This window comes from Ambystoma mexicanum, chromosome 9 (genome assembly GCF_040938575.1).
Source record: "Ambystoma mexicanum isolate Mex_15411 chromosome 9, UKY_AmexF1_1, whole genome shotgun sequence".
Classification (NCBI taxonomy): Eukaryota; Metazoa; Chordata; class Amphibia; order Caudata; family Ambystomatidae; genus Ambystoma; species Ambystoma mexicanum.
The window spans coordinates 1,021,898,556-1,021,923,494 of record NC_090931.1 but is presented as its reverse complement, the minus strand read 5'-3'; the positions used below and the strand labels follow the sequence as shown (position 1 = coordinate 1,021,923,494).

The following is a 24,939-nucleotide window of genomic DNA, read 5'->3' as shown; positions in this document are numbered from 1 at the left end:
TCTGAAACACAACTCCATCTCTAATCTATATGCACACATTGCAATAGTTTACACTCAGTGGGCCTCATAACGAGTTGGGCAGTATCCCGGCTGTAATACCGCTCAACTGTATTAGTGTTAGCGCCAACCGGTCCAGCAGTATTACCGCCGGATCATGGGTTGGGTGTTAACAGTAAATCCCCATTACCCATTGGGTCCATTGGATCCAATGGGGTATTTTCGCCACTAATACAGCCCGCGGTAATACTGCGGAAAACAGGGCGCTAAATGTGATTTTCACCTCCAGAAAAAATCTGGAGATAAAACAGCCCATTTAGCGCCCAACTCGTGATAGGGCCAGCCCTTAAATGTGGGGCTAATACCATTACCACCGCATTTAAGGGCTACAGGCCAACTCGTGACTAGGCCGAAAGAAAGTTGTAAGGGTACAGATAAATATGCAAGTATCAGCTTTTGCCCCCAGTACTTACAAGTACCGAGTAGGTGAAAAAGATATACGCTGAGACAGTCTTAATCCATTCCAGAGATATAAAAGTGACACATGTGCTAAAGCAGAATACATTTAAACAGGCAGTGCATATGGCAACTGTCAATAAAGACGTACTTAGTTTAAAATGACATTAGTGTAGAACCTAAAATTAGATAACAGAGCACACTGTGTGCTGACATCAAAATATTCATTTATTTTGTTTATTTATTTCACTTATAAAGCACACAAACAGCCCTGACGCATCACAGCACTGTTACAATCCCGTTACTTACAGTTCATGAGGCACGACATGCAATGAGGCTAAGTAAAGACATTACTTAGAGGTGGAAAAGTACACTTGCAATCGGGGCAAGGGAGCCCGGTGGGATCTAGGTAAACGACCAAGTTTTCAAGGCTTTTCGGGAATGCCCAGTAATAGGGTTCTGCTCCAAGTGGAGGCGGCACGGAATTCCACTGTTTACCTGCAATGAATGGAAAGATTGCGCCTCCTGCTTTGGAGAGTTTGACTTTGGGTTGGCGGATGCAGTGGGCACATGGGGCCCTGGTTGGCATTGTTGAATGGGATCTAATGATTTTATGTACCAGGTAGGGGTGGGGGCGGTATTGTTAAGACATTTGTGGGTGATTCTTAAAGTCTTGTAGGTGCTCCTTTTCTGTATGGGCAGCCAGTGAGCTGCCCTCATGGCTCTGGTGATGTGGTCCATTTTAGTTATGTTAAGGGCCGCTCACCAAGCGTTGTATTGTATTACTTGTACTTGGTGAATGTTTTTGGCTAAGGTGCCGGCAAAGAGGATGTTGCAATAGTCGAGCGTGGAGCCGATGACTGCTCTGGCGATGAATAGGATGCTGTCCGTCGAAAGGAAGTGTCTAGATGCATTTATAAGTTTGGTTGTATAGACTGCAGACTATGTGATAGCATTTACCTGGTGAGATAACAAAAGGGTGGCGTCAAGGTAGACCCATAAAGTTTTCACGGCATGGGAGACTGGGACAACAATGTCGTCTATGTGGAATGCTGAGTATTGTTGATCAAGATTTTTAAGTAGCGTTGGGAGCCCTATGAGCAGGAGCTCCTTTTTTTTCCATTCAAGCAGAGGCGGTTAGCCACCATCCATATCTGGATAGTAGAGTATACAGAGCTGAGGGTGTTTGAATCTTCTGCATAATTGCCAGTGATTGGGAAGAGGATCTGGGTGTCATTGGCATAGTTGGTTTATGCAATGCAGATGGTGCGAGGATGTCAAAGAGGGGTCTGGTGAATATGTTGTAGAATGTCAGAAATATGCACAAGCCTTGGGGTACCCCACATGGGATAGGGGTTGGAGGAGCACTGGCATGCTCATCAAATACCCTCATCACTCTCCCCTCTAGGAAGGAGGCGTTCCATTTGTAGGCTTGCAGAGAAGTTGTTGGCAGAGGAACTGAGATGGTGACAAAGAATATTGAGGTCTACAAGGCCTAATGTAACCGACAGATCCAGGAGGAGGAGGGCCAGTTCACTGTGTCTCTGACCTCGTCCAGCTTTTTGTTTAGTAGTGCTGATTTTGTCCCGTGACCCGGGCAGAAGTCGGACTGGCACATTCCTAGGATGTGGCTAACTTCAAAGTGATGCACTTGTAGGTAGGCTGCCTTGTCTAGAATTTTCAGACAAGTAAGGGTACTGTAGGGAATGGTCTATAGTTGTTAGGCACAGTGGGGGCTAGCAATATTTTGTTTAGTAGTGGGCACACCCAGCCTTCTTTAAGACTAGTGAGCACTACTCCTGTCGTGAAGGAAGCATTTATGAAGGAGGCAATGAATGGTGCAAGGGCATCTGAGCAGTCCTTAATATTGGCTGCATGGCAGACATCTCCCTTGCACCTAGAAGGTTTTAAGTTTTTAAGGATAGCTATGACCTCTGGCTCTGTGACATCTTTGAAACAGAACTGGGGGGAATCCGGACTTATATGGGACGGTGTTGTGGTGTAGTGTGTCGTGCCAAGGGTGGCTTGATTGCTGGTGATTTTTCTATTGAGCGTGTCCATTTTATTGATCATAGCTGACTAGATATTTGTGCACAGGAGGGAGGGGTGGCTGGAGTTTCCAGTTCTCTGAAGATAGTGACTATTTCTTTAGTGTTGGACTTAGCGTTCATGATTCTAGAGTTTAGGAGGAGTGTTTTACATTGATGATTGCTTGATTGTAGAGTTTTGCTAGCTTGGTGAATTTGTCTTTCAGAGTCTCCGTTTTTTTTTCATGCAGATTCTGATGCACGTTTTTTTGTTGAGGAAGTCGGGAGCCTTGGTATGCACGTTCACATTTGGCTTACCACCAATGGTAGAGTGTCTGGGGTCGTGGGAGGGGTTATAGTCAGCACACAGGTTGCAAGCATACAAGTTATTTGCAGGACAGCAGACATTGGTGTCAACATTGACATGTGGGCTAAAGACCTTGGGCCTCATTACGACCCAGGCGGTAAGTTACCGCCTGGGCCGTGACTTTACCACCATGGCGTAAACTATGTTTACGCCATGGTGGTTGGCGGATTTACCGCCCCATTCCGACCTAGGCGGGGCGGTAAGTCCCCAATCCCCATTTACCCTTCCCCATTCCCATTTTTGCCCCATAGGGCATAATGGGAGTGGGGAAGGCGTTAATTACGCCACCGTAAATTACGGTGGCGTAATTAACTCCATGGTCCCTTAGCGCCATGGATTTTAACACCTGCTAAAAGCAGGTGTTAAAAGCACCATGGCGCTAGGGGACCTCGTAATCAGGCGGTAAGGGTCGGCGCTGTTAACGCTGCCGTAAACCCCTTACCGCCTGAGTTGTAATGAGGCCCCTTGTTGTGAACATTTTTGTTTGGGCAGCATGCACTGGCAATGTGATTGGAGGCAAGAGGGGGGCCAACATTTAAAACATTTATGCTAGCATTCACATTTGGGTTACAGGCAGTGGTGGAGTGGCTGGTTGTGTGGCAGGGGTACATAGTCAGCAGACGGGTTGCAAGCATACAAGTTATTTGCAGGGCAGCAGACATTGGTGTCAACATTGACATTTGGACTAAAGACCTAATGGCAAACATTTAAATTTGGGTATCATGCACTGGAAATGTGGTTGGAAGCAGGAGGGGGGCAAACATTTAAAACATTTATGCTAGCATTCACATTTGGGTTACGAACATGAGTATATAAATCTGCAGGTGGGTATCTGCCATTAGTGTTAGCAGTCGGAGTTGTACTGGCAACATTTATGATAGTGGTTGCATATGGGATACAAGCACTGCTGAGGGTGTTAGCATGTTGATTGATGATACCCTGTTTGCAGCAGTTTGGGGTGTTGTAGCAGTGATGATTGTGCACATTGTCTGGATTTTCGGCACAGCTTTTGCGTAGAGTTGGCTGTGTTAAGCTCTGTAGAGGGTACAGCGTCATTGGTGCTGCACGGAATGGCTCTGGCCTTAGAACGGGCCTGTACAGATCGTCTCCTTCTTGTTGGGCTGTGCTCATGAGCAGACTTTTGACGAAAAGGGTATGATGGTACCTTCGGATCAACACTGGCTACATGGGTAAGTTTGCGACAATTGTACAGCATTCAGGGTTGGTGCTGTATGCCACAGAGGAATACGGCACTGTCCGCACTCTGAGACACTAGTTTCTCAAGATGGTTGGGTGGGGATATGCAAGTTGAAAGACCTAATATGGGCAGAGTCGCAAGTTGGTGTTTCTTGTTTCTAGGTCTTGCAGAGCAATGGGTAGGCGGTGGACTTGCCTCTCACTGTGCAGTGGGCGGGTTAGACTTTCGTTGTGAGTATTGACACGCTGCGGGCCAGTAATCTTGGGTCGGGTGGCATCACGCATGATTTTAGGGCTGATGGTGGTGTGCCGTAGATGTCTGGGAAGAGCGTGCGGGGCCAGTGGCAGCAGCCCCTGTATTTTTTAGGCTTCTGGGGCAGCTGAAGGGGAGAGGTGTAACGTGGGCTGCCTAGCTGTATTGTTGAAGACATATGCATACGAGAAGGGGTAGGTGAGGCCATTGTTAAAGGGTGTGGCCGGTTTGAGGAATGGGCTCAGGGGCGGAACAGTATTGTGGGTAGTGCTGTGAGCCTGAGTGGCCATGTCGGCTTGCTGGGTTGGTACTCGCATGGCTTCCCGAAGCTTTCGGGTTTACCTATGGTACGGCACCAGATCCTTCCATTGTGCTGAGGGCAGGATGTGGAAGGAGACATGATCTCTGCATTTTTTCACCTCGCTACCAGAGACCAGCAGAGACACTGCCTGGCCTTAAATCACAGCCTTGCAACAGGGCCAGCTGTTCTGCAGGCTTGGGGATGCAGTTCCTGATGTTCCAGAAGGCAGCCAATCAGCTGGAGGGCTCTCCGGAGCCTTCCAAGTGCAATTGATGTTGTGCATGGTGGCAGCCATGTCCCTCACCCCAGGCTCTTCGTTGTGCAGATGGGTGAGGGAGGTTTCTTCCAGGCTGCTCGCTTTCTGGTGCTGCTGGAGTGAAACATATATGAGCTAGGTTGCTGCATACAATAGGAAAGGGGTTTACTGCACTGGTAAAAATAAACATTTAAAATACATGCAGTGATATTTGCAGAATACACTTACAGGGAAATCAACATATGTCAGAAAATGCATCAAAACCCAGTGCAGTAAAAATGTGTCAGCATGAAAAATAAACGTGACAGCCATTGCCATCTTTTAAACATTGCAAATGAAAAGCAAAACGGGCTTTACAAATCTAGCTAGGCCTCAAATGGGCTAGGAAACAAACATATGTAAGCTGCCTGCAAGAGCCGCACAACGGTCATCACGCTGGCATGTGGCAGCTGCGATAGAAAGGGGACTTTGAGATAAGCACGGCAGAACACTTGGAAGTTATTTACAGGCATGCAAAGTGGTTGACAATTACATTTAATTAGCTTCAGTGCAAGGCAGACAGCCTTTGAAGTCCAAGTTCAAGCACCAGCAGCATCCTGCCGACACAATGATGGATGCAGCCAGACGAGATGTGCGTTCAGCAGTAGCTAAAATCTGAATAAAATACATGTATTCCAAGCTAAAACATGGTCAAGGAACACATGACTCAGACAGCAGTTAGTTGTGAGCAACCATCCCATTTTTTAGAATTCTCCGAGGTCCCAACTCCGCCCCCGCCACTTTTTTTATACAAACACTGGGCTGAGGAAGAAGGTGACTGAGAGTATCAACACTTTCACACATCGTACTGGACATGTCCCGCTAACCGTGTCAGGCAAAGTCAGGCACTTGACTCTAAGTGCATACACCTGATACCAATTAGCTCACCTCACACAAATTAAAGGCAGAACCTAGAGAAACACTCTGAGCAAGGCAGAACAAGAGTACGAGCAGAACTTCCGGGGCAAAGGCAAACATATTGGAGCCGAGCGACGGACCAAGGGACGAGAACAGCGGGTCGAAAACCCCAAGAGCTGCTCCTACAGGCCGTGAAAGACACATTGAGAAGGCCAGATCCTAGGGCTGTAATTTAGGGTTCACCAGGGGCCGTGATTGTGACTCCTGAGATCTCCCTTGCTACCCCTAAAAAAAAGAAAAATACAACTTTTTTTTTTTTAATGGAAGCTACTGGGCTGCGGCCAGCACCATGTGGCTCTTTGTTTCTGGAGTGGCTGGCTTTCTTGTTCAGGCCTCTTAAAAAAACATGGGGTTCCACAAGTGTACCACTTTGAGCCGTGACCCTATATAAGAAAAAATAGGAAAGAATAACAAAAAATGTTTCTTTCTGGAATGATATACAAAATTGCTAGACTCATTAAAGGTTTATTTCAAGCACACTTCAGGGGGTGAGTCACTCATTTAGTCTGTTATTAAAGACCTCAAATTCACAATGCGACACAAACGTCCAAAAAGCATTTAGCATAGAATAAGCATCTATTTTAGACTATTTATTTTGCTTTTTGCAAGTTGCAGTTATAGCACATTTATTTCTGCTGTTGTCTCTGTTACGATTATCACAAGACATTCCAACTCGCTGTCCTCGGTCACTTGACAAAATCCTTGTGCCTAAAAGCTTGTGTACAGTGTAGAAATGTTTGACCACACAACATAAAGTGGCCCTTGATTTCATTGTGCCACAATGAATGGCTTGTTGTTATGTGTCTTTCTTTCCTATTTCCATGGCATGCTTCTCAGGATGCTTGTTTGCATGTATGAGGTAACGGGCGCCCAGAGTATGGGATGCTGTGTGAGGCCAACCTCTGAAGCCTGAAAAGTAGATCCACGACGGCTTGACATGTGGCCAACTTTGCACCAGACCTGCAGATGAACTGCCTGCTGTTAAATCTGTTACCAGTTTAATGGTATCCCCTATAGAGTGTAATCTGCTTTCTGACTTTGATAACATTCAGATATGTAATTGCTCATTTTACAATAGCCAGTAAGATAGCTATAGCCGGTAAAATAGCTCAGTGGGTTGAGCAGCGATGTGTGTGTGATTGGCAGGTTGCAGGTTCGAATCCCAACAAGGCCAACTCAGCCATTCATCCTTCTTAGGTTGATAAATGAATATCAACACAGGTTGGGTGATATTGTATGTATATTTGTTCTATATAAAGCGCGTAAGTGCTCTATAATAACACATCATTATTATTTGGCCTTCGTCGCCTGCTTGCATTCACAGTAATTTGGTAATATGGGTCTATACACACTGATGTTAACGATACATATGGTGATCCATTCTTGTATGAAATGTATATCACATTACAGTGATATTGTAACCATATTTTTCGTAGTGTCTTTAGGAACAATGCTATGTGATGTCACTTCCTGTTTTGTCCAGGTGTGAAAGATCGTGTTCCATCACTTCCCGCGATGTCACTTTGGGGTGAGATCAAATGATATCACTTCCTGTGATGTCATCAGAGGTCACAGGTTGTGTGATGTCACTTCCGCTACCCCTGGCATTTCGGTGAAAGGACATCCTTGCCAGATCCACATCAGAAGGCTGAATTATGTGTCAAGGACGCCAGCAACCGTCCCGGGTGAATGTCAGAGTTGGGGAGGCGAGGTCAAGCCAGTGGTACTAACCTTGACTCGTGAATTGGAAATCGTAAAACCAAGAAAGAAATGCACACAGCCGGTGAGTTGGCAAGCGACCTGAGAGACCGGTGTGTGTTAAAGTTTGAAGTAGCAACATTATATCGTAAGTCAAGGCTGCACGCGTGTGGATGTGACGCGAGGAAAGGCAGACCTGTGAATCAACTTTGGACAGCTGTGAAATCAATCAGCGATACTAACTGAGTGGTCCGGCGAGAGGAAGTAGCCCACTCGAAAGTCTCTGTGAAAGGTACATTGTTTGAACCGTTAATACGAATGAAAGCACAATTTACTCCTAGAAAAGGGGAGAGTGAAAGTTAAACTGTGAACCTTGAGTCAAAGCAGTTTTTCTGTGGTCTGTAAAGAAAGTCACGCACATTTGAAAGTCTTCGACATACGAAAGTGGTCCAGGCCCGACAGAGGGCGACCCAAAGTGTAATAAGCTTGGGGAAGGGAACCCCCTTGCAAGTTTTTGTTGAACTTTGTTGTGCAAGGTCTGAGCCCAACAGAGGGGGGCCTACATGAACTTTGTTGCGAGAGGTCTGAGCTTGACAGAGAGGGACCTATGTGAACTTTTATTTTGGAAACATTATTCGGTAGTCAGGAAAAGAGACTTCAATGTGGAAGGCCAGGCGGGCCTCGATCCACGTTTTAGAACTGTTTATTGTGTTGAAAGCCAAGCCAGAGTGTCCCATCCTGCCTACAGGGACATCATTACTTTGTGAGATCTATCGTGGGGAGGAGAGCTGGTTCAACTACATTTATTCTTTTGAACACTGATTTTTCCTTTGCATACATTTCTCCTTTATAATCATTTTGTGCAAGAGATCGGGCAGGCATTAGATTTTGTTAGCATAGGCCATTTTGATTTGACGAACTCCACTAGGATGTTTTGTTTATCGTTTTATGGTCGAGACCTCTCCCATCTTAGTCATAGGGCAAAGTAGGAGTTTTTTCAGCCCCAACAACTTCAATAAAGGTTTCACAAATTGTGCCCATTGTGTCAGTGTGATACCTTTGATACCATGCCTGCCCTACAGTGTCAACACTAAGATAACATACCTGCCGTACTAGACAGAGGCATGGGGATGACTCGCAGAGAATAGCCTTGAACATTCGCAGACATGACTGGAATAGTGAAGAGCTGTTCTTTAAATCACAATTATAGCCGTACACCGATCTCTCTATCCCCATTATAAAAACTCCCTATCTCCTCACACCTGGGCAGTACAAGGTTGAGCAGATCCTATGCCAGCCAATGAGTCCATTCTTCCCCTAGTCTAGTGCCAACCTATCAAATGTAAGAAAAGAGATGTAAGTGTATGTGCTATCTAAAAGTGGGTTGGGCCAGTAGATAGGGACCCTCCAAGCCTGATTGTTGCAACTATGGAATGTATATGTTGCCTCGGGGTGCAAACTAATTAATGTTTTGTAACTTGTTTGTCATCATGACATCATCAATGACAAGGTAGCTCTTTAAAGGTAATTGTCAAGTAATTAAACACTGCAAGAAAGCTTGAGTGAGGGCATGCCTGTGCATTTTATGTATTCCCCCAGCTTTTTGTGTCTTTTGAATAGAGAGCTTTGATTACGTAGCACTTAGCATACTCCATCCTCTGTCACCTCTTTTATTGGCAGTGACCAGGTAGTGACGTGAGTTACGTTTTAGGCCCCAGGTTAAAAAGTTTACAGAAAACATTAGAACTATCCCCCCATAATGCAAAAGCTATAACTGATTGTTAGTTACTCTACTGAAGTCTCTGGTAAGGAGCAAACTATCTATTAGGAACAGAAGACCATGCCCTAGATACTTCAGTGCTACATAAAGATAGAAGGGGAAAAGAGTTCCTTTAATTCTTCATAGAAGTAGACTTGCTCTTCTTTATTCCACTTTAAGGATTCCAGAAGACATATTCAAGAAATCCTAACTGAAATGGAAGAAACCGGAAATATTCCGTCCTTGATCACTTGCCTTTCAGCATGGCGGTTCTTTGCAGATTTCAGGTGGGGCACGTCAAGGTTTTAGACTGATAACCTAACTCAGGAGTCAGTTTGTAATCATCCTTACAAAGATTTGTGAAATGATTACACCTGCATTTATATTTGATGACTGCTAAACATCACTGACTGTGTTACCTGATGGTGAACTAATACCAGAGTAGGCATTGTCCTCAGAAGTACTTTTACACTGCACGTTCTATCTGTATCAATTTCATGCTATTGTCTTGCATCATGTATCTGAAATAATGCCTAAATGAAATCAGATGATAGCTTTGTCAGATGTTTTTCAGTAGAGTAATTCCTCAATCCTAACTCGACCTCAACTAAGAATCCTGCCTTTAAATCCAGGTTGTCCGGTCTCTCCTGTGTGTCTATTGCTTCTAAGGCCCTTACACTTTTAGTTAAGGTCAGGTTGATATTTGTGAGAAACTTCCATTAGATTGAGAAGTTGATCTGCTGTCTCTGGTGTGCTGAAGCCACCTCTTTCTTGTCCATCTCTTTTGAGAGCCTAGACCTCTCCTTGACCAATCCGGATGTATGGCAAACTGTGCACCGCAACCAGACCTCATTACGGGTATGGCGGTAGATGTGCCTCTAACAAAGACACGGCTGCCGCCGGACCCATGATTTTACCGGCACCCGCGAATGGGCAATTACCGGGTTATGCCGAGGTCGGCGAAACTGATGATTGCCCATTTGTGGGTGCCGGCAATAAGGGACTCCCCATCCCCATTCGACCCCATGGGGCTGAATAGGAATGGGGAGCTTGGATGTACCGGCACCGCTCATAACGGTGCCGGTGCATCCACGAGTTCGGCTCGCGGGTGCTGCACTCCCCGCCAGGGCAGACCTGGCAGGCAGAGCGAGACCCACAAGCACAACTCGTAGTATGGCGGTACGGTAGCAACGGTGCCGGTAGCGATACCTGTGCCGTTATTGCCTTGCCACCATACTTAGAATTAGGCCCAGTGACTTGATGAGCCGATCTTCTGCTTCTCTTTTCTTACTAAGTATTCTGCTTGATGAGCGCATACTAACAAATTGCCAGTGTTTGTAACGCTCCAAAAAGCAATAGAGCAACCGAGAGAGGATAATGGGAAAATGCAGCTCCCAAATGGATTCTATTATATTATGTCATTTTAAGGTTCTGTATGCGGTACTTACTATCCAAATCACCAGATTACCATTTTGGAAGCCAGAATATTTAAAGTGATAAGACCTAGTGCAGTAGCACCAGAGAAATGAACCTTTCCCACGCAACCCTGGCAAGCGAGAACACTTTCTCCTTTCTGACCTTTACACTTTATTGCTCGAGAGAACCTTTCCAATGCCTAGTCAGATCCTTGAGATCAACATTGGCTAGCCGAGGAAGTCCAGATAACATAGCAGACCCTCTACCTTACAATGCATTGCATTGTAAAGACCTCTGGTATCTCCAGGATCAATTTGCTTCTCCTCACCACACCTTGAGCCTTCAAACATTGCCTTAGTGGCTGTACATTTGCAGTGCACTTACTGATCTGGTGGAATTCATAAATATCTGACCATAATCCTGCACCGGACTGGAAAGTCATCGTTTTAGTCCTTTTTTCTGAATCAAATACAAACATTATATTTCTTTCAGACCATCTCCTTATTTTAGCATGAGCGTATCCGGGCTATAACTTCCATATGCGATCAGGCTACAATGATCCAAACAGACCTTCTACACTTACAAAAAAAATGGAAGTTCTCACAGCAGGATGAAGAAAAAGACCCCTCTCAGCATTTGGATGATTACTTAATGTGTATGATTTTGAAACCCTTCTTCCGCCTATCTATAAATAAAGCACTGTACTAAAGCCACAGTCAGATGGAGAATTCTCTTCTCTCTGCTTATCTACTTGCATGAATTGAAATAATATTTATTCAGTAACTGGGAAATTAACAGACTTGATTTTTTTTTTATTTATTACAAAAACATACCTAAACTCTGAATTAACCCTTGGTTTACCCTTATAGGACCTTATAGGTGGTTATTTGGCATATCCTTTCACAAAATATAAGATATATTATTGGGGGTGATTTTTTGTGTTTCTATTGACTCTGAACGAGACTGCTGGATGAAAAACTCTTGCATCGGAATTTGAAACATGTACGTCATTATATGAATGTGGTGTTAGTTTAGACATTATAAATCGAGGTGGAGCACACTTATGCTCACCGTATATAAACTCTATTCAGTACTGTTTTTTGGATGAAATATTCATTCTTTATAATAAATGTCTTTTTTATGTTTGAAAGCAAACATGTATGGGGTATGAATGTGTTGAAGGCTTGCAAAGCATTTTTACATAATTTGGCTTTTATAAGTTAGACACCTGCGAATATATTTTAGTTAGACACCTGCGAATACATTTTGCAGACACAACCTTGTTTAGGCTGTAATAAATGTTTGTGCTTTGAAAAGTTCTTTTGAGTTATTACAACTAGAGTGAATGTAGGCATTTGTAATGTTACTTTCTCTTTCATATTTTTCTTAAATCAGTCATCTAGGCAGCATGCGCATGTTACAGATGTCCACTAAATAAAATAAGTGCATTTTAACATTTCACAATCCGCCATGTTGGCATGCTTATAGACATTTCAATAAGAGCTAGTTATTATGGTGTTCATGACCACCCAGTATTTTGTGTTCCTAATCTATATCTAAGGAAGTTGGAATAGGACTTATGTATAATTACATCCATGCTGCAGTTCAAAGTGAACATTCTTGCTGAGGGGAGGCTGGGAAGCAATATATGTAGATTGCACTACATTTAGTTTTGATAAGATTTGGATCTTTGAAAAGTGTACCATAAACATTTTTATGATTGATCTATTTCAGATGACAAAAAATGGTACCATGGAGTCTGAAGAAGCCAGTTCTCTAACACTTGAAGACATTTCTGATGATGATATTGATTTGGACAACACTGAAGTGGATGAATACTTTTTTTTGCAACCTCTTGCAACAAAGAAAAGGAGAGCACTTCTCCGCGCATCTGGCGTGAAAAAGATTGATGTGGAGGAGAAACATGAGCTGCGAGCCATCCGTCTTTCCCGTGAGGATTGTGGCTGTGAGTGCAGGATCTTCTGTGACCCAGAGACCTGTACCTGTAGTCTTGGTGGCATAAAATGCCAGGTAAGGAACTGGTTCATAGTAAGTCCTGAGCTTATACTGATCACACATATTTGTCTTCTTAATCATAGCAAAAGTATAGGGCTGTGGCATATCTTTTTTAATTGGTACCTACCTGGAAATCAATGTTGATCTGACTGTCTTTGGGTCACATTGTTATACAAATACTGCTCTGGTTTAAGTGCTGCATAATTTGTTTAGGATGGCAAATGTGGGCTATGCTAGTGCACATTGGCCCTCATTACGACCCTGGCGGAAAGTGACTGACCGGACCGCCACAGCGTAAATAGCGTTTCCGCCATTGCACGATGGAGCAAAGTGCGGCCCATTCCGACCCATCGGGCACGAGCACCACGGCATGGCGGAAGTGCAAAGTCCGCGATGGCGGAAATGACCCCAAAACGGCCCACACCGCCGCCGTACGGCGCCCTAGGTGCAATACCGCTACCCATCACAGCGGACACCGCAGTGAGCGCCAACCGGAAAGTACGGTGACCGTAAATATACGGAAACGGAAGTAAAAACATGGGCCCGGAACGGGAAACATCCCGCCGTACACCTATAAAACCACAAAATCCACACAACCACTAAAAACACTACCCTGAGACACACCCCAACCCGTCATCCACCCTAGCGAAACCAAGAAAAATGGGAAAAGTAGCGAAGAAAGCGTGCGACCGCAAGCGGCAGGTCCACTTCTCCCGTGAGGAACTCACCGTGCTAACAGAGACCCTCCAGGAGAATGCTGCCGTCGTCTTCTCCACGCAAATGACCAGGACGGCACTTGCGAACAAGAAGGCCATATGGGCTCTGGTGGCACAGCGGGTAAGTGCGGTGGGGACCGCACCCCGCAACCCACAGCAATGCAGAAAGCGATGGGACGACCTGCGGATACGCGTCCGCAGCATACTTTCTGCCAACCGCAACATTGCCACAGCCACCGGGGGAGGTCCTGAATCACCCATCAAGTTGACCCCCTGGGAAGAAATCTGTGCCTCCACCATCGGAATGGAGAGCATAGAGGGAGTCGGAGGGATGGAGAAAGGAGTGCAGACATCCGAAGATTCAGGTAGGTGGGCCAAATAAAACAATGCTAAATCCACAATGTCCAATCATGTGAAGTACCATGTGTCCACATAGTGCAACAGAAACACATGTCCAGGAGAACGTCCACACACATCGGCCTGATAGCGCACTTTAAAACTCACAATAAATACATAAATAATTAAAAACCCCTAAAACACCCACTACACGTGCAGCAGGCACACCCTAACTGCAGGCTGCCAAACAACTGCACCCTCACTCCACACACAAATGAAAGCACCTCCAAGGCCCCGACCCAAATCACCCTCAGGTACCACCCCAATGCATGTGATACAATGCCATTCCAATACCCACAGACCCATTAATAACCCTCGCCCTCCTTTACTCCACCACAGGGTCCGATCCAAACGACGAGCATCAGGACACCCCTACCAGCACACCTGCAAAGAGGGCCAAGACTAACGGCCAAAGACCCTCCACCTCAGCTGCACGCATCAAGACACGGCAGCAGCACAAATCAGGTGGCAGCACAGAGGAGGGAACATCAACAGGCACCCCAGCAGCCAGCATGCCCACAACACCACCACCACAGGTCCCCCCAACGGATGCCACAGAAGGCACTGCCTCTGGTGGCAACAGCACCATAGGTGACACCCCATTGATGGCAGCATGCTCCGACACAGAAGACGGGGATGTCGAAGTCAGATCCATCCATGACCTGTCCCAATCCCCCTGTCTGTCCCATCCCGTACAACATGAGGATACCACGCAGGGGCACCCACAAGACGACGACTGGCCATCCCCCACAAGCCCTGTGGCAAGGCAACATGAGGTCAACAGCCCCTCTGTGACACCCCCGCAAATGGCTATGGCCCAGCAGAGGCAACAGTCCCTCGACCAGTTAATCGTGCAACAGCAGCAACTGGCCACGCTCCTCAAGGACCATGCCGATGAATGTGGGGGCACTAAGGCAGACATAGAAACATCAACTGAGACACTAAGGGCACAAATGGAGAGTAGCACCGAGAGCCTGAGAGTCCAAATGGAGAGTAGCACCGAGAGCCTGAGAGTCCAAATGGAGAGTAGCACCGAGAGCCTGAGAGTCCAAATGGAGAGAAGCACCGAGAGCCTGAGGGGGGAACTGCATGCGACGTCCAAAGACGTATGTGCCGAACTTGCCGCAGTGCGCCGTGTGCTCACTGAGCTCTCACAAACCCTTAGGGACATGCATGGACGTGAGCAGGCAGAGACATCATCCGTTGCAAGTTCCGTCCAGGGCAGCCCCCAACGTAGATCTGGGAGGAACCTGCGCTCCACAGGCAGGGGTGCCCCTGATACCCGCAGAGGGGGCTTGCAATAGCGACAGCCCACTGACAATGAGCATCTTTGGACACTGGTGTTCGGGGGGGAGGTAGGAGGGTGGAGGGGGTGTGTTGGGCTCACTTGGGTGGCGGGTCGATAGGGTGTTCAACATGATATCACATATGCCATAAACAGTGCACGATCAACCAATGAGATGTGTGGACAATGATCTTTGTGTACTAGGCCATCATAGGCGTACAGTCCATATTGTGCATGTACCAGACACACACAGTGCCACGAGTCCCGTGTCCATGTATCAGCCACCAGGCGTGAGTGCTAGAAGCATGCATCAATGAGATGCTGACGAATGTCACGGCCCTCCGGTGCCTCGCAGACTCCTTGAGGTGCTGCCACATCCCCACCCTCATCATGACCATCTTCAGGTGCTTGCAGTTCTGCGTCAGGGGGCATGGGCACATTTCTACGTACGCACATGTTGTGGAGCATGACACATGCCATGACCATCTTTGCAACCTTCTCATGGCGGTACAGGAGTGCCCCGCCAGACCTGCTGAGGCAGCGGAAACGAGTCTTCAGTAGGCCGAATGCCTGTTCAATGACTACACGGGTACGTGAGTGGGCCTGGTTGTAGTCCTCCTCATGCTGGTCCCGTGGGTGCCGGACTGGTGTGAGGAGCCATCTCTTCAGTGGATACCCAGCATCACCTGTATGTGGACGAGAAACGTTTGATGTGGAATGCCATTGCTACGTACGCACACCCCCCCCCTTCCTGCCAGGTCATTGCCGAATCACATACCCCACATTATCATGCATGTAATGAGACTCACCGAGTAGCCAGGATCTGTTCCCTGCGTGTCGCTCCATGTAGCGTGGTATTGTAGAGTTCCTCAAGACCATAGAATCATGGGTTGATCCAGGGAATCTGGCACAACAATGTGTAATGATCCTGTTGGAGTCACACACCATTTGTACATTCAGGGAATGAAATTGTTTTCGGTTGCGGTACTGGGCCTCCATGGCATGTGGGACGACCAATTCCACATGGGTGCAGTCGATGGCACCAATGCAACCCGGTATGCCGGCAAGTGCATGGAATCCCACTTTTGTGTTGGTAATTTCCTGCTCCGAGCGTGGTAGAGAGATGTAGTCGTCTGCGTGCTGCAGGAGGGCATCGAGCACTTGCAATAGTGTCCGTGAGAACAGTGGCTGAGAAATGCCATGCAACTGTCCGACTGTGTGCTGGTAGGTGCCTGTGGCCAGGAAGTGGAGTACAGACACCACCTTCAGTAGGGGTGGGATGGCGGTTGGGCTATCTATCATGCTGACAAGGTCAGCCTGTGTCATGTCCACAATGGCGGCTATGGTGTCCCGGTCCAAACGGTAGAGGGTGTGGATCTGCTCATCAGTGAGGTTGAACGGATGTGCTCGGAGGCGTGGGATTGCGGGCTGCCTGCGTGGTGGTAGTGGCTGTGCTGGCGGCCCTTGCTGGCCCTGCCTTGGCCTCCTCCTCCTCCTGCGTCCCCTCCGTGCGGCCGGTTGTAGTTGGTGTTCGTCTTCTTCTTGGAGTTGGAGTACTTGCAGTGCTATCAGGTCCCCCAGGGCCAACATCGCGAGTCCTGCCGGTAGCATTTCGGAGTGGGTGTGGTTGTGGGAGGAGACTGGGTGTGCAATTTATGTGTTTTCAGGCTGTATGGCCTCCACCTGTGGTGATTCATTCCACCTGTGCAAGCTGCTCTCCCCTTTGGCCGAGCACGTCCCGCACACAACGCTGCAATTCGAGGAATGGCATCTTGCTATTGCAATCATGTATTTGTACCCGATGGCCGTGTAACATTTGTTGATATGTACATTCGGCTATGGTCCCATTGTTTCACATACAATCTTTGCAGTCGCGAACAGACTTGTGATGGGTCAGTGGAACGTAGTACTTGAGTAACGGTGGGCCCTCATGCATCACTGTACCGAGTTGCACCGACGGGCGGGGCGTCCCATTTGTGGGTGAAGGGAGTTGCCATTTTCACACACAGCCGCACTAGATGGATTAATTTTTGATTTCAAACGGCCACAGATGCCTTTTCGACGTGATGTTGCAAATGAGGAATTCGAAGGGCGGCGCTTTCGGTTTTCAGCTAGCGGCGAGGAGATGCCCACAGGTCTGACTGCAAATGTAACGTTCTATTGTTCAATGTCCTTGAGACAGGGGCCATGGCGAGGATGCAATGATTGATATGAATAGTTTGGGCTGCGCAATAGCGACGTGGGCGATGAGGCCGGACGTTCCCAAATTCATGTTACTTCACAACACTGGAATTACGGGCTGGGGCACAGTGGATTTTGCCGGCTGCATAACGCACAGACTCAATGGATATTTCTAATGTTATGTGAGTAAATATTCAGGAGTTCTTATACCGGGATGAGGGAATGATGAATGGATGCATGGGCAGATGATTTGATACAGAGTTTGCCATGTACAGGGCTTCTTGGAATCTATCCGCCTCCCCTGCGCTATGTGATGCAGGGCTGCCATAGTGGGACCATCGTCTATCTGGCCTTGTTGAGCCCTCCCTGTCTCGACGCGCCTTCAGACACTTGTGTCCATGCACGTTAACATTCCCATCTGATGGATTCTGTGTTGACAGACGCATGCACAGGTACACTCGTTTGTGATGGTGTTTACACCTCGATATAGATGGTTATGAGTCGCAAGTGGTTTTGGGGTGGTGATGATCCTTTGGAGTGGGCTAGCATGCATATGGCAGTGGATTTAGTGTGATCATTGAAGTGAGTTGTTCGAATGTAGTTCTGATGGCCATTCTGTTCTTTTTCTTTTCTTTTGGTTGACAGGTATCTCCTCCCCTTTTGCCACTGCCATCTGTATGCCACTCCTGCAGATGGCTTTTACTCCCGACACCTGCTGCTTCGTGTTAATCAGTGGAGCAGCATTACGATCTTATGGGACGATCGCCAATGGGCCACATGCCCTTACGCAGTACTAGTGGCTCGGAGCAACATTTCGGCCTTTCAGCTGGACTAGTGCCTCCCCATTGGGACGGCCCTGCGGTTCTGTGCGCTTCCATGTTGCCTTTTCGTACGTGAATGTGGCCCTGTGTACCATGAAGGAACAGGGCGTCACACAAGAAGTAGCTGGTCATTTCTTGCGGATGCAGCCCACAATGGTGAAATGTGTTTTGGAGTTCATGGCCTAATGGCTGTATGGGCTTGGTGATTTTGTTGTGCATTAAATTTCTATTCTGATATGGGCCGTGTAGCGTTCTTCTTTGCGAGTGATGTGGCATATTCCTATTTGGGGAGCGATGTATTGTGAGGAGATCTGCATTGGGTTCCAGCTTCGGAGTTTAGTTGCGTGGTACTGTGCTGGGCGCGTTTGCCTACGAAGCCCAGTGAGGTCAGGGATGGGGGCTGCCAATATGACGGTTTGAATGTTGTCATGCTCAGGGGCGGGGGATTGGGTTTTGTGTAACAGATGCCGGTCAGCCAGGTGGACTGGTGGAATGATGTGATTTTCGGAATATTGCTGGTCACAGGTGTCTGTGTTTGCGTGCGTTTCTGGGGGGGGGACTGTGGTCATGTCCATTGGAATGGCTTCTGTATTCGTGCCATCTGTGCCCTGCAGCTCCCATTGGCCCCTCTTGTGGATCTTTTGTTCGTTGGCATGCATGGGTGACTTGTACATTTCACTGGTTGCATTGTGACTTAATTGCACCTACGGGGAGTTGTACTTTGTGGGCAGGGAGCGGTGTACAGGCACTCAGTGGGGCCGTTTACGGTTGATTCGCGATGCCGTACTTCTCACCATGGCGGTATGGTACTTTCCGCCATGCTTGATGGCGTTAGGTACATGTCCGCTAGGGTCGGAATTCGCGTACCCTTGCGCCATGGTGGTATTTACGGTTTGGCATGGCGCGCGCGCGCGTACTTGGTGCAGTTAGCGTTGGCGTTCACTACGGTGTCGCTAATGGCTTCGTACTTTGCGGTGACGGGTCATAGTCGCACCGAGCGCTATTCGATGGCGGTATTGCATTTCCGCCATCGTTTTTCGATTTCCGCCAGGGTCGTAATGAGGCCCATTGTATTGAAGCATTGAATCCCTAGACTGCGCTCCTCCACCCCGCATCCACCAGGCTTGCTGGCAATGATGTGATACCAGACACGTTACTGTAACGTCTCTTTTCTGTTACTACTGATTTCTGGTTTCAAGTGTTTGAAGGGTAGGCTGTTGAGTAACGTCACTGAACCTGAATAGGGCTTTCCAGATGGCTCACTTCTTAGTTGTTTCTTCTTATGGGTGCATCAGTGTGAGAAGTACATGGCTTCAGACTTCCTTGACACCTAGCTCCACTTTATTATTACTGAGGAACAGACAGAGGATAATCAAAACCTTAGAAACACGTTGCTTTACATAAAAGGATTGATGAGTGATAAGCATTAATCAGGAACTCTAAAAATGCATTACTCTTTAATTGCATCTAAGAAAAGGTTGCAATTAGTGGCTCCTATTTTTCCTTCTCCTACAAATTAATATGCACCTCCATAGATTAAGTCCTGATGAAAGAGTCTAGGGTGTGTTATGGGAATAAGCAATTAACTGCACATTTTCATACACAAAATGTTTTCTCAGATCTGTTTAACTTTTAAAATTGTTAAACGATTTGCCCTTTTTAGAGCTCAACGTGACTCCGGATAACCATCAATTCATTTTACAATCAACTCATTGGGCCTCATTACAAGTTTGCCAGTCTACTAACAACAGTACCGGTAAACTTGCCGGTACCGTTGTTACCGGACCGGCAAACTACTATTTCTGCTCGCGGGTGCCTTCCCGTCCACCAGGTCTGACCGGAAAGGGGTACCGGCAACGACGAGCAGACATTGCCAGTAGCACCGGCACCATTCTGAATGGTGGCGGTGCTACCGGCCTCCCCATTCCCATTGAGCCCTAGGGGGCTCAAATGGGAATACCGAGCACAAGTTTCTGGCCCCTGGCAATGGGGAAATACAGGGCCCGCCAGGGTTGTAATGGCCCTGTATTTCCCCATTGTCAGGGCCCGGAAAAATATGCATGTTTGGCGGCAGTCTGCCGGTTTTACCAGCAAGGCTACCGCCAAACTTGTATTGAGTCCCATTAACTCCTTAGCAACAAAATTCTATACTGACACTAGCAACACAAAGAATGAATGAATTCCAGTCTGCACTGAAATATTTGCATTTGTTTCTTATTAAACAATTGTCTTTTACAATGATCTTTGTCCTTGTGGGGCATGGGGTGGTAGGCACGAAAATGTATACCCCCTCCACCCAAACACTCACATGTCCAAATTAAAAAAAATGTTTTCATTGTTATTAATATTATTAAGGCATATATCGAGTGAGGAACTAGCTTCGGGAAGCAACAGCATGCTCTACAAATAATAGGAGAAGAAAGCAGAGATACAAGTGTGTGGGAAGCTAACATGAAGGAGGATGAGGGGGGGAAATTTGGCAGCTAGGGATCTACAAGCAACCAGTGGAGGAAATAAGGGGGGGAGCAGGATACCCAAATCTTAGGTAGCCTGGGGAGTGGAAAGTGTGTGGATAGGGGTTAGGGAGGAGCCATTCCTTGAAGAGGATGGTCTTGAGCTCCTTCCTGGAATGTAGAATGGGGTCGGGGGGGGGTGTATCTGGTGTTGACAGGGAGGAGCTTCCAGAGTCATCGGGCGGCGTACAGGTGGAGAAGGCATGTCTTCTGGTCTTTCCTTCCTGGAGTTCAAGTTCTATAGTTGTAACTTAACTTTTTAAATGTGTTTCATCTCCACTCAAGGGGGAGAGAAGATGAGGTTTTATATTTTAATGATACTCTTGTATCTAGTTGCCTTTTGTGTATACTTACAAGATATTGTGCCAATGAAAGCAACTGGCCTAGAGCTTGATCAGAGACAGCATGAAAAAAACAATTTTAAAAATGCATGGTGCACATCCATGTATACAACTATACCCCTCACAAAGAACTACCCTTGTTCAAGCTCCTTGCCCAGCCAGCAGTCCCTTTATCTATGTGGATGGGGCAGGAGCATTGGGGAGTAGCTGCACATTCTTTTGCCTCTCAATTACTTTCCCTTTAGAGAAAAGAATCTTCCCGAGTCCGTGCCCTGGAGGTCTTGGTTGAACTGATGTGTGTCACGCGGCAGGCATTTTACTGTCTGGACACATATTCCTTCTGTTTAGAGTGCCTGAGTGCCTTATCCCAGACCATCATTAAAATTTGTTTTGTAAGATGCTCTTGCTTTTAGGTCGCTACGATCAAAACTTACAAGGTGGAAGGAGACTTTTCACAGACTACCACCAGCTGAATACATCGAGTTTCTGAGCTGACACAGGATAAGTATAAGTATTCTTCTTTTTACATACACCCTTACTCCCATCGGATCACCTGGACATGAGAAGTTTGGGGAGTCCTGTTACTGTGCTCTGGTCTGGTCTGAGTTCGCTTGCACCATGCAACCTAATACCCCAGATCCTGCGTTGTACTGTGGCAGGGGGTTAACACCGGTCGAGGGGCTGAGGTGTTTCAAAAGGCTCAATGCATGGAGCAACGGCTTTTAGAGGCCTACGTAAGTTCCCTGGACACGCCAGGGATCCAAAGAAAATGCAAGTCCCAGAAATGTGGCACGTAGCTGCAAAATCAACTCATGCACCAACTAGGTCACAGCCTACTGTGACAACTGCATTAAATGCACCTCCGGTGGAAACATATTAACCACCCCAGGCCCTCACCACAGACACCTGCAAATGCGCATTAAAAGTAAAGGACAGAGAACTGCAAACTTTCAGACCTCAGACCATAGAAAAAGACAGAGGCAACCATTAGCAAAGTGCTGGACCCAAACGACTGGATAAGGTAATTTCTTCACTGGAGATTTGAGGAGGCTGAGATTGATAACCCATTGGTCCTGGGCTAAGCCCCTATTGAGGGAAGCGACAGCAATGAATGTGGGCTAACAGAGGCTTCTCGATCCCTTTTACATGGTCATGGTTCACGACTGCAGCATGGATTCAAACGTTGCATTCATGTCTTCTGTTCCTTTATATGCTGTATGTCGTATTATACCACCTGCCAGAACCCCTTGTGTCTGCAGCAAGGTCAAGAAACCTTGTCATACACTGGCTGTCAGCACAGAACCGATGAGGGCATCCAGTGCAAACACGCCCAGAGTAGACCTTATTCTCCAATTTCAAGTAGTTCATGTTGACTCCTGCCATAAAGTCCTTTTTTTAAGGACGTCATTCTAGAAATCATGCCACCCTTTACACGGTCACCTCATCCACCAGTCATCTGTGGCACAGCAACTGCTGCTGGCTCCATCATTACAGACCCCCTCTTATGATGCAGCGGTATCCAGTGATTCGCCTTGGAAAAGGTTGCCAGGCGGCGACATTTCACCAAATTTTCACTCCCAAGAAATGCAAGCTCTTTCCCCAAATATTCTAGGATGCAAGTATATAATAGTAAATAATACCCATCCTAGAATATGTGGGGGAAGGCTTTTAGGGGTGCAGGAATAAAAGTCACGTATCTGGTGACTTTATCCTAGGTGACAACATCACATGGAACCGATGTAGCCAACTCTATTAATTTTCTAACTACCTGTAGCCCCACAGGCAACCAAAACGCAGACTATGCTGCTACCTAAGGTGTCCACCCCTTCTCTAGTGTATACGACTTCTGGAGAGACATGCTCTGGTTGACTCCCTATCTGTGGAGTGGAAATCTGTGGCAATGTTGAAGAGGTGTTCAAATCAATGTGTGCATTTGAAAAACAAATATCTATGAAACTATCAGTTCCAGTGCCCCTATAGTTGAGTCTGGCATAATGGCAGAGAACGAGGTGAAATCCCTCTGTTGGACGATATCGTCAAAGAGGCACAAAGAGTGTGGGAGAGTCTTCTCGCCCCTCAGCACCATTACTTCGTGTTGATGCCAAGCTCAAGACACCTGCAGAAGAGAATGTGTGTCAAACCTCTTATCCGTTACTCCCTCATCTAGAAAAACCTCATCCTCACTATCCAACCAGGAAAGCAGGATAAGGCTCTGAAGAGCTATGTGAGTAAGATGTACCAGACTAGCCCTTCTGAGAGAGGTCAACACTGATGTCAACCTGTAACATGTGTCTCTGGTAAGGCATAAAGTAGTTTGGTAATGATCTCCCCTTGCTTTTGGGGATAGTGGACACCGAGCAACTGACCCTTGCCATGAAGGACCCCTCTAGCAACCCTATGTTAATATGTTAAAAGTGACAGGTGTCTCAGTCTTGACGTGGGATGGGGGAGCCTGGCTGAATAGTACCAAATCTATTCCTGAAGCCCAGGAAAATAATTCTCGCTACTTTTCCATGGGTTCCGGCACCTGCACCTCTTCATCGATGATGTCTTCACAATGGGGAAGACCACCATGCAGACAGTGAAATTGCTGTCTGTCATTGTCAAGTAAGTGCAGAGGCCAATTTCTTCCACTTCCAAGAAGACAGGGGACATTATTAGCATGGTTTCAGGAGCTTCCAATCTTGCTCTCAAAATTGTCAGGTTTGTAGCTCTTTTACTTGTTGCTGGCTAGGGCCCATGGCCAACAAAAAGGCACATTTTATAAAAAATGTAACTTGTATGCAGAGGACCACCAATGTTGGCCCTTACATGCTGCAATTTTAAAAGTTCACAGGCTGGAGTGAAACACTAAAGAGTAAAACAGTGCACATTCCAGTTTACTCTTTAGTTTTCCTCTGTCTTTTGAAGAAATAAATGCTCCTGGAAGATTGCGCTTTGCTGGCAGCATTTATTAATGGATTTCTCAGGAATCCACCTGGTCTTTAGTAGGTGCTAAACCAAGTTGTAGTCCATAGGAATCCGTCTATTTCATGCATGCAAAATTAAACACACTGAAATAAACAGGGGAAGAATGCACAACAGAGATCTCATCTCTGCACTGTGCCCCTCCTCCATCTTTGTCACTGCTGCCAAATAGAGCAGAGAGATAAATGAAGGCATAAAAGCATTATGACTTGCTTTTACTCCCTGATTTACCACTGTTCCCTACTTATCATGAGGCTGAAAGTGTTCCTTCTACAAATACCTTGTCTGATGATCAAAAGTTTGACGACACCAGTCTGACACCAGTCGGATTGTTGGCCTCCCTCTTCTCTGCAAAATGAACAACAATAAAATCTGCAGAGGTAGATTCAGGACACAAAGGTGGTATGCTTGTTGGAAGACTTTTATTGAACTGAAAATAAGGAAAAACCCTCCCTGTCCCTATAACTAAACAGGGTTGCCTTACCTCAAACAAAACTAAGAATAATGTCAGAATGTCAGTCAAAAGTATAAAGTCCACTGTTCTATGTCCTAAACCTATTTCCATCCCCAGACCCCGCTTATTACAGGATGACTCCCTTCTTTGGGATGCTTCATGCAGTTTCAAAGTTCCAAGATCCAAAATAATATTGTGAAGGCGTCTCCCTTCCCCAAGCTTTCAGCAGGTTCTCTTTACCAGCAGTCTTATTTATCACCATTCTATCTTCTGCCAAAGGATATCACTCCCTTCCTCTGGTCTTCTCGTGATTTGTGCAAAAAGGGTCTTTCTCCCATTGTGGGCTTTTCGTGACTTGTGCCAAAGGGTCTCTTCCCCTGGACTTCTCGTGCTTTGTGGAAAACATTCTCTTCCCTTGGACTTATTATGTTTTATGCCAAAGGTTCTCTTCCCCTGGACATCTTGTGACTTATGCCAAAGGTTCTCTTTCCCTGGATGTCTTCTGACTTATGCCAATGGTTCTTTTCCTCCGTATTTCTCAAATTATTCTGTAGGTCCCAGTCCC

At 46.7% G+C, this 24,939-nt stretch overlaps 1 protein-coding gene across 2 annotated transcripts in view; it reads left to right on the top strand.

Moving 5' to 3' along the window:
* CSRNP3 (cysteine and serine rich nuclear protein 3) overlaps positions 1–24,939 on the top strand; it is a 386,324-nt gene that overhangs the window by 289,173 nt on the left and 72,212 nt on the right. For both annotated transcript variants that reach the window (XM_069616294.1, XM_069616293.1), the window contains exon 4: positions 12,419–12,715. In XM_069616294.1, coding sequence (XP_069472395.1) covers positions 12,419–12,715 — 297 coding nt within the window. The remainder of the gene's footprint in view (positions 1–12,418; positions 12,716–24,939) is intronic.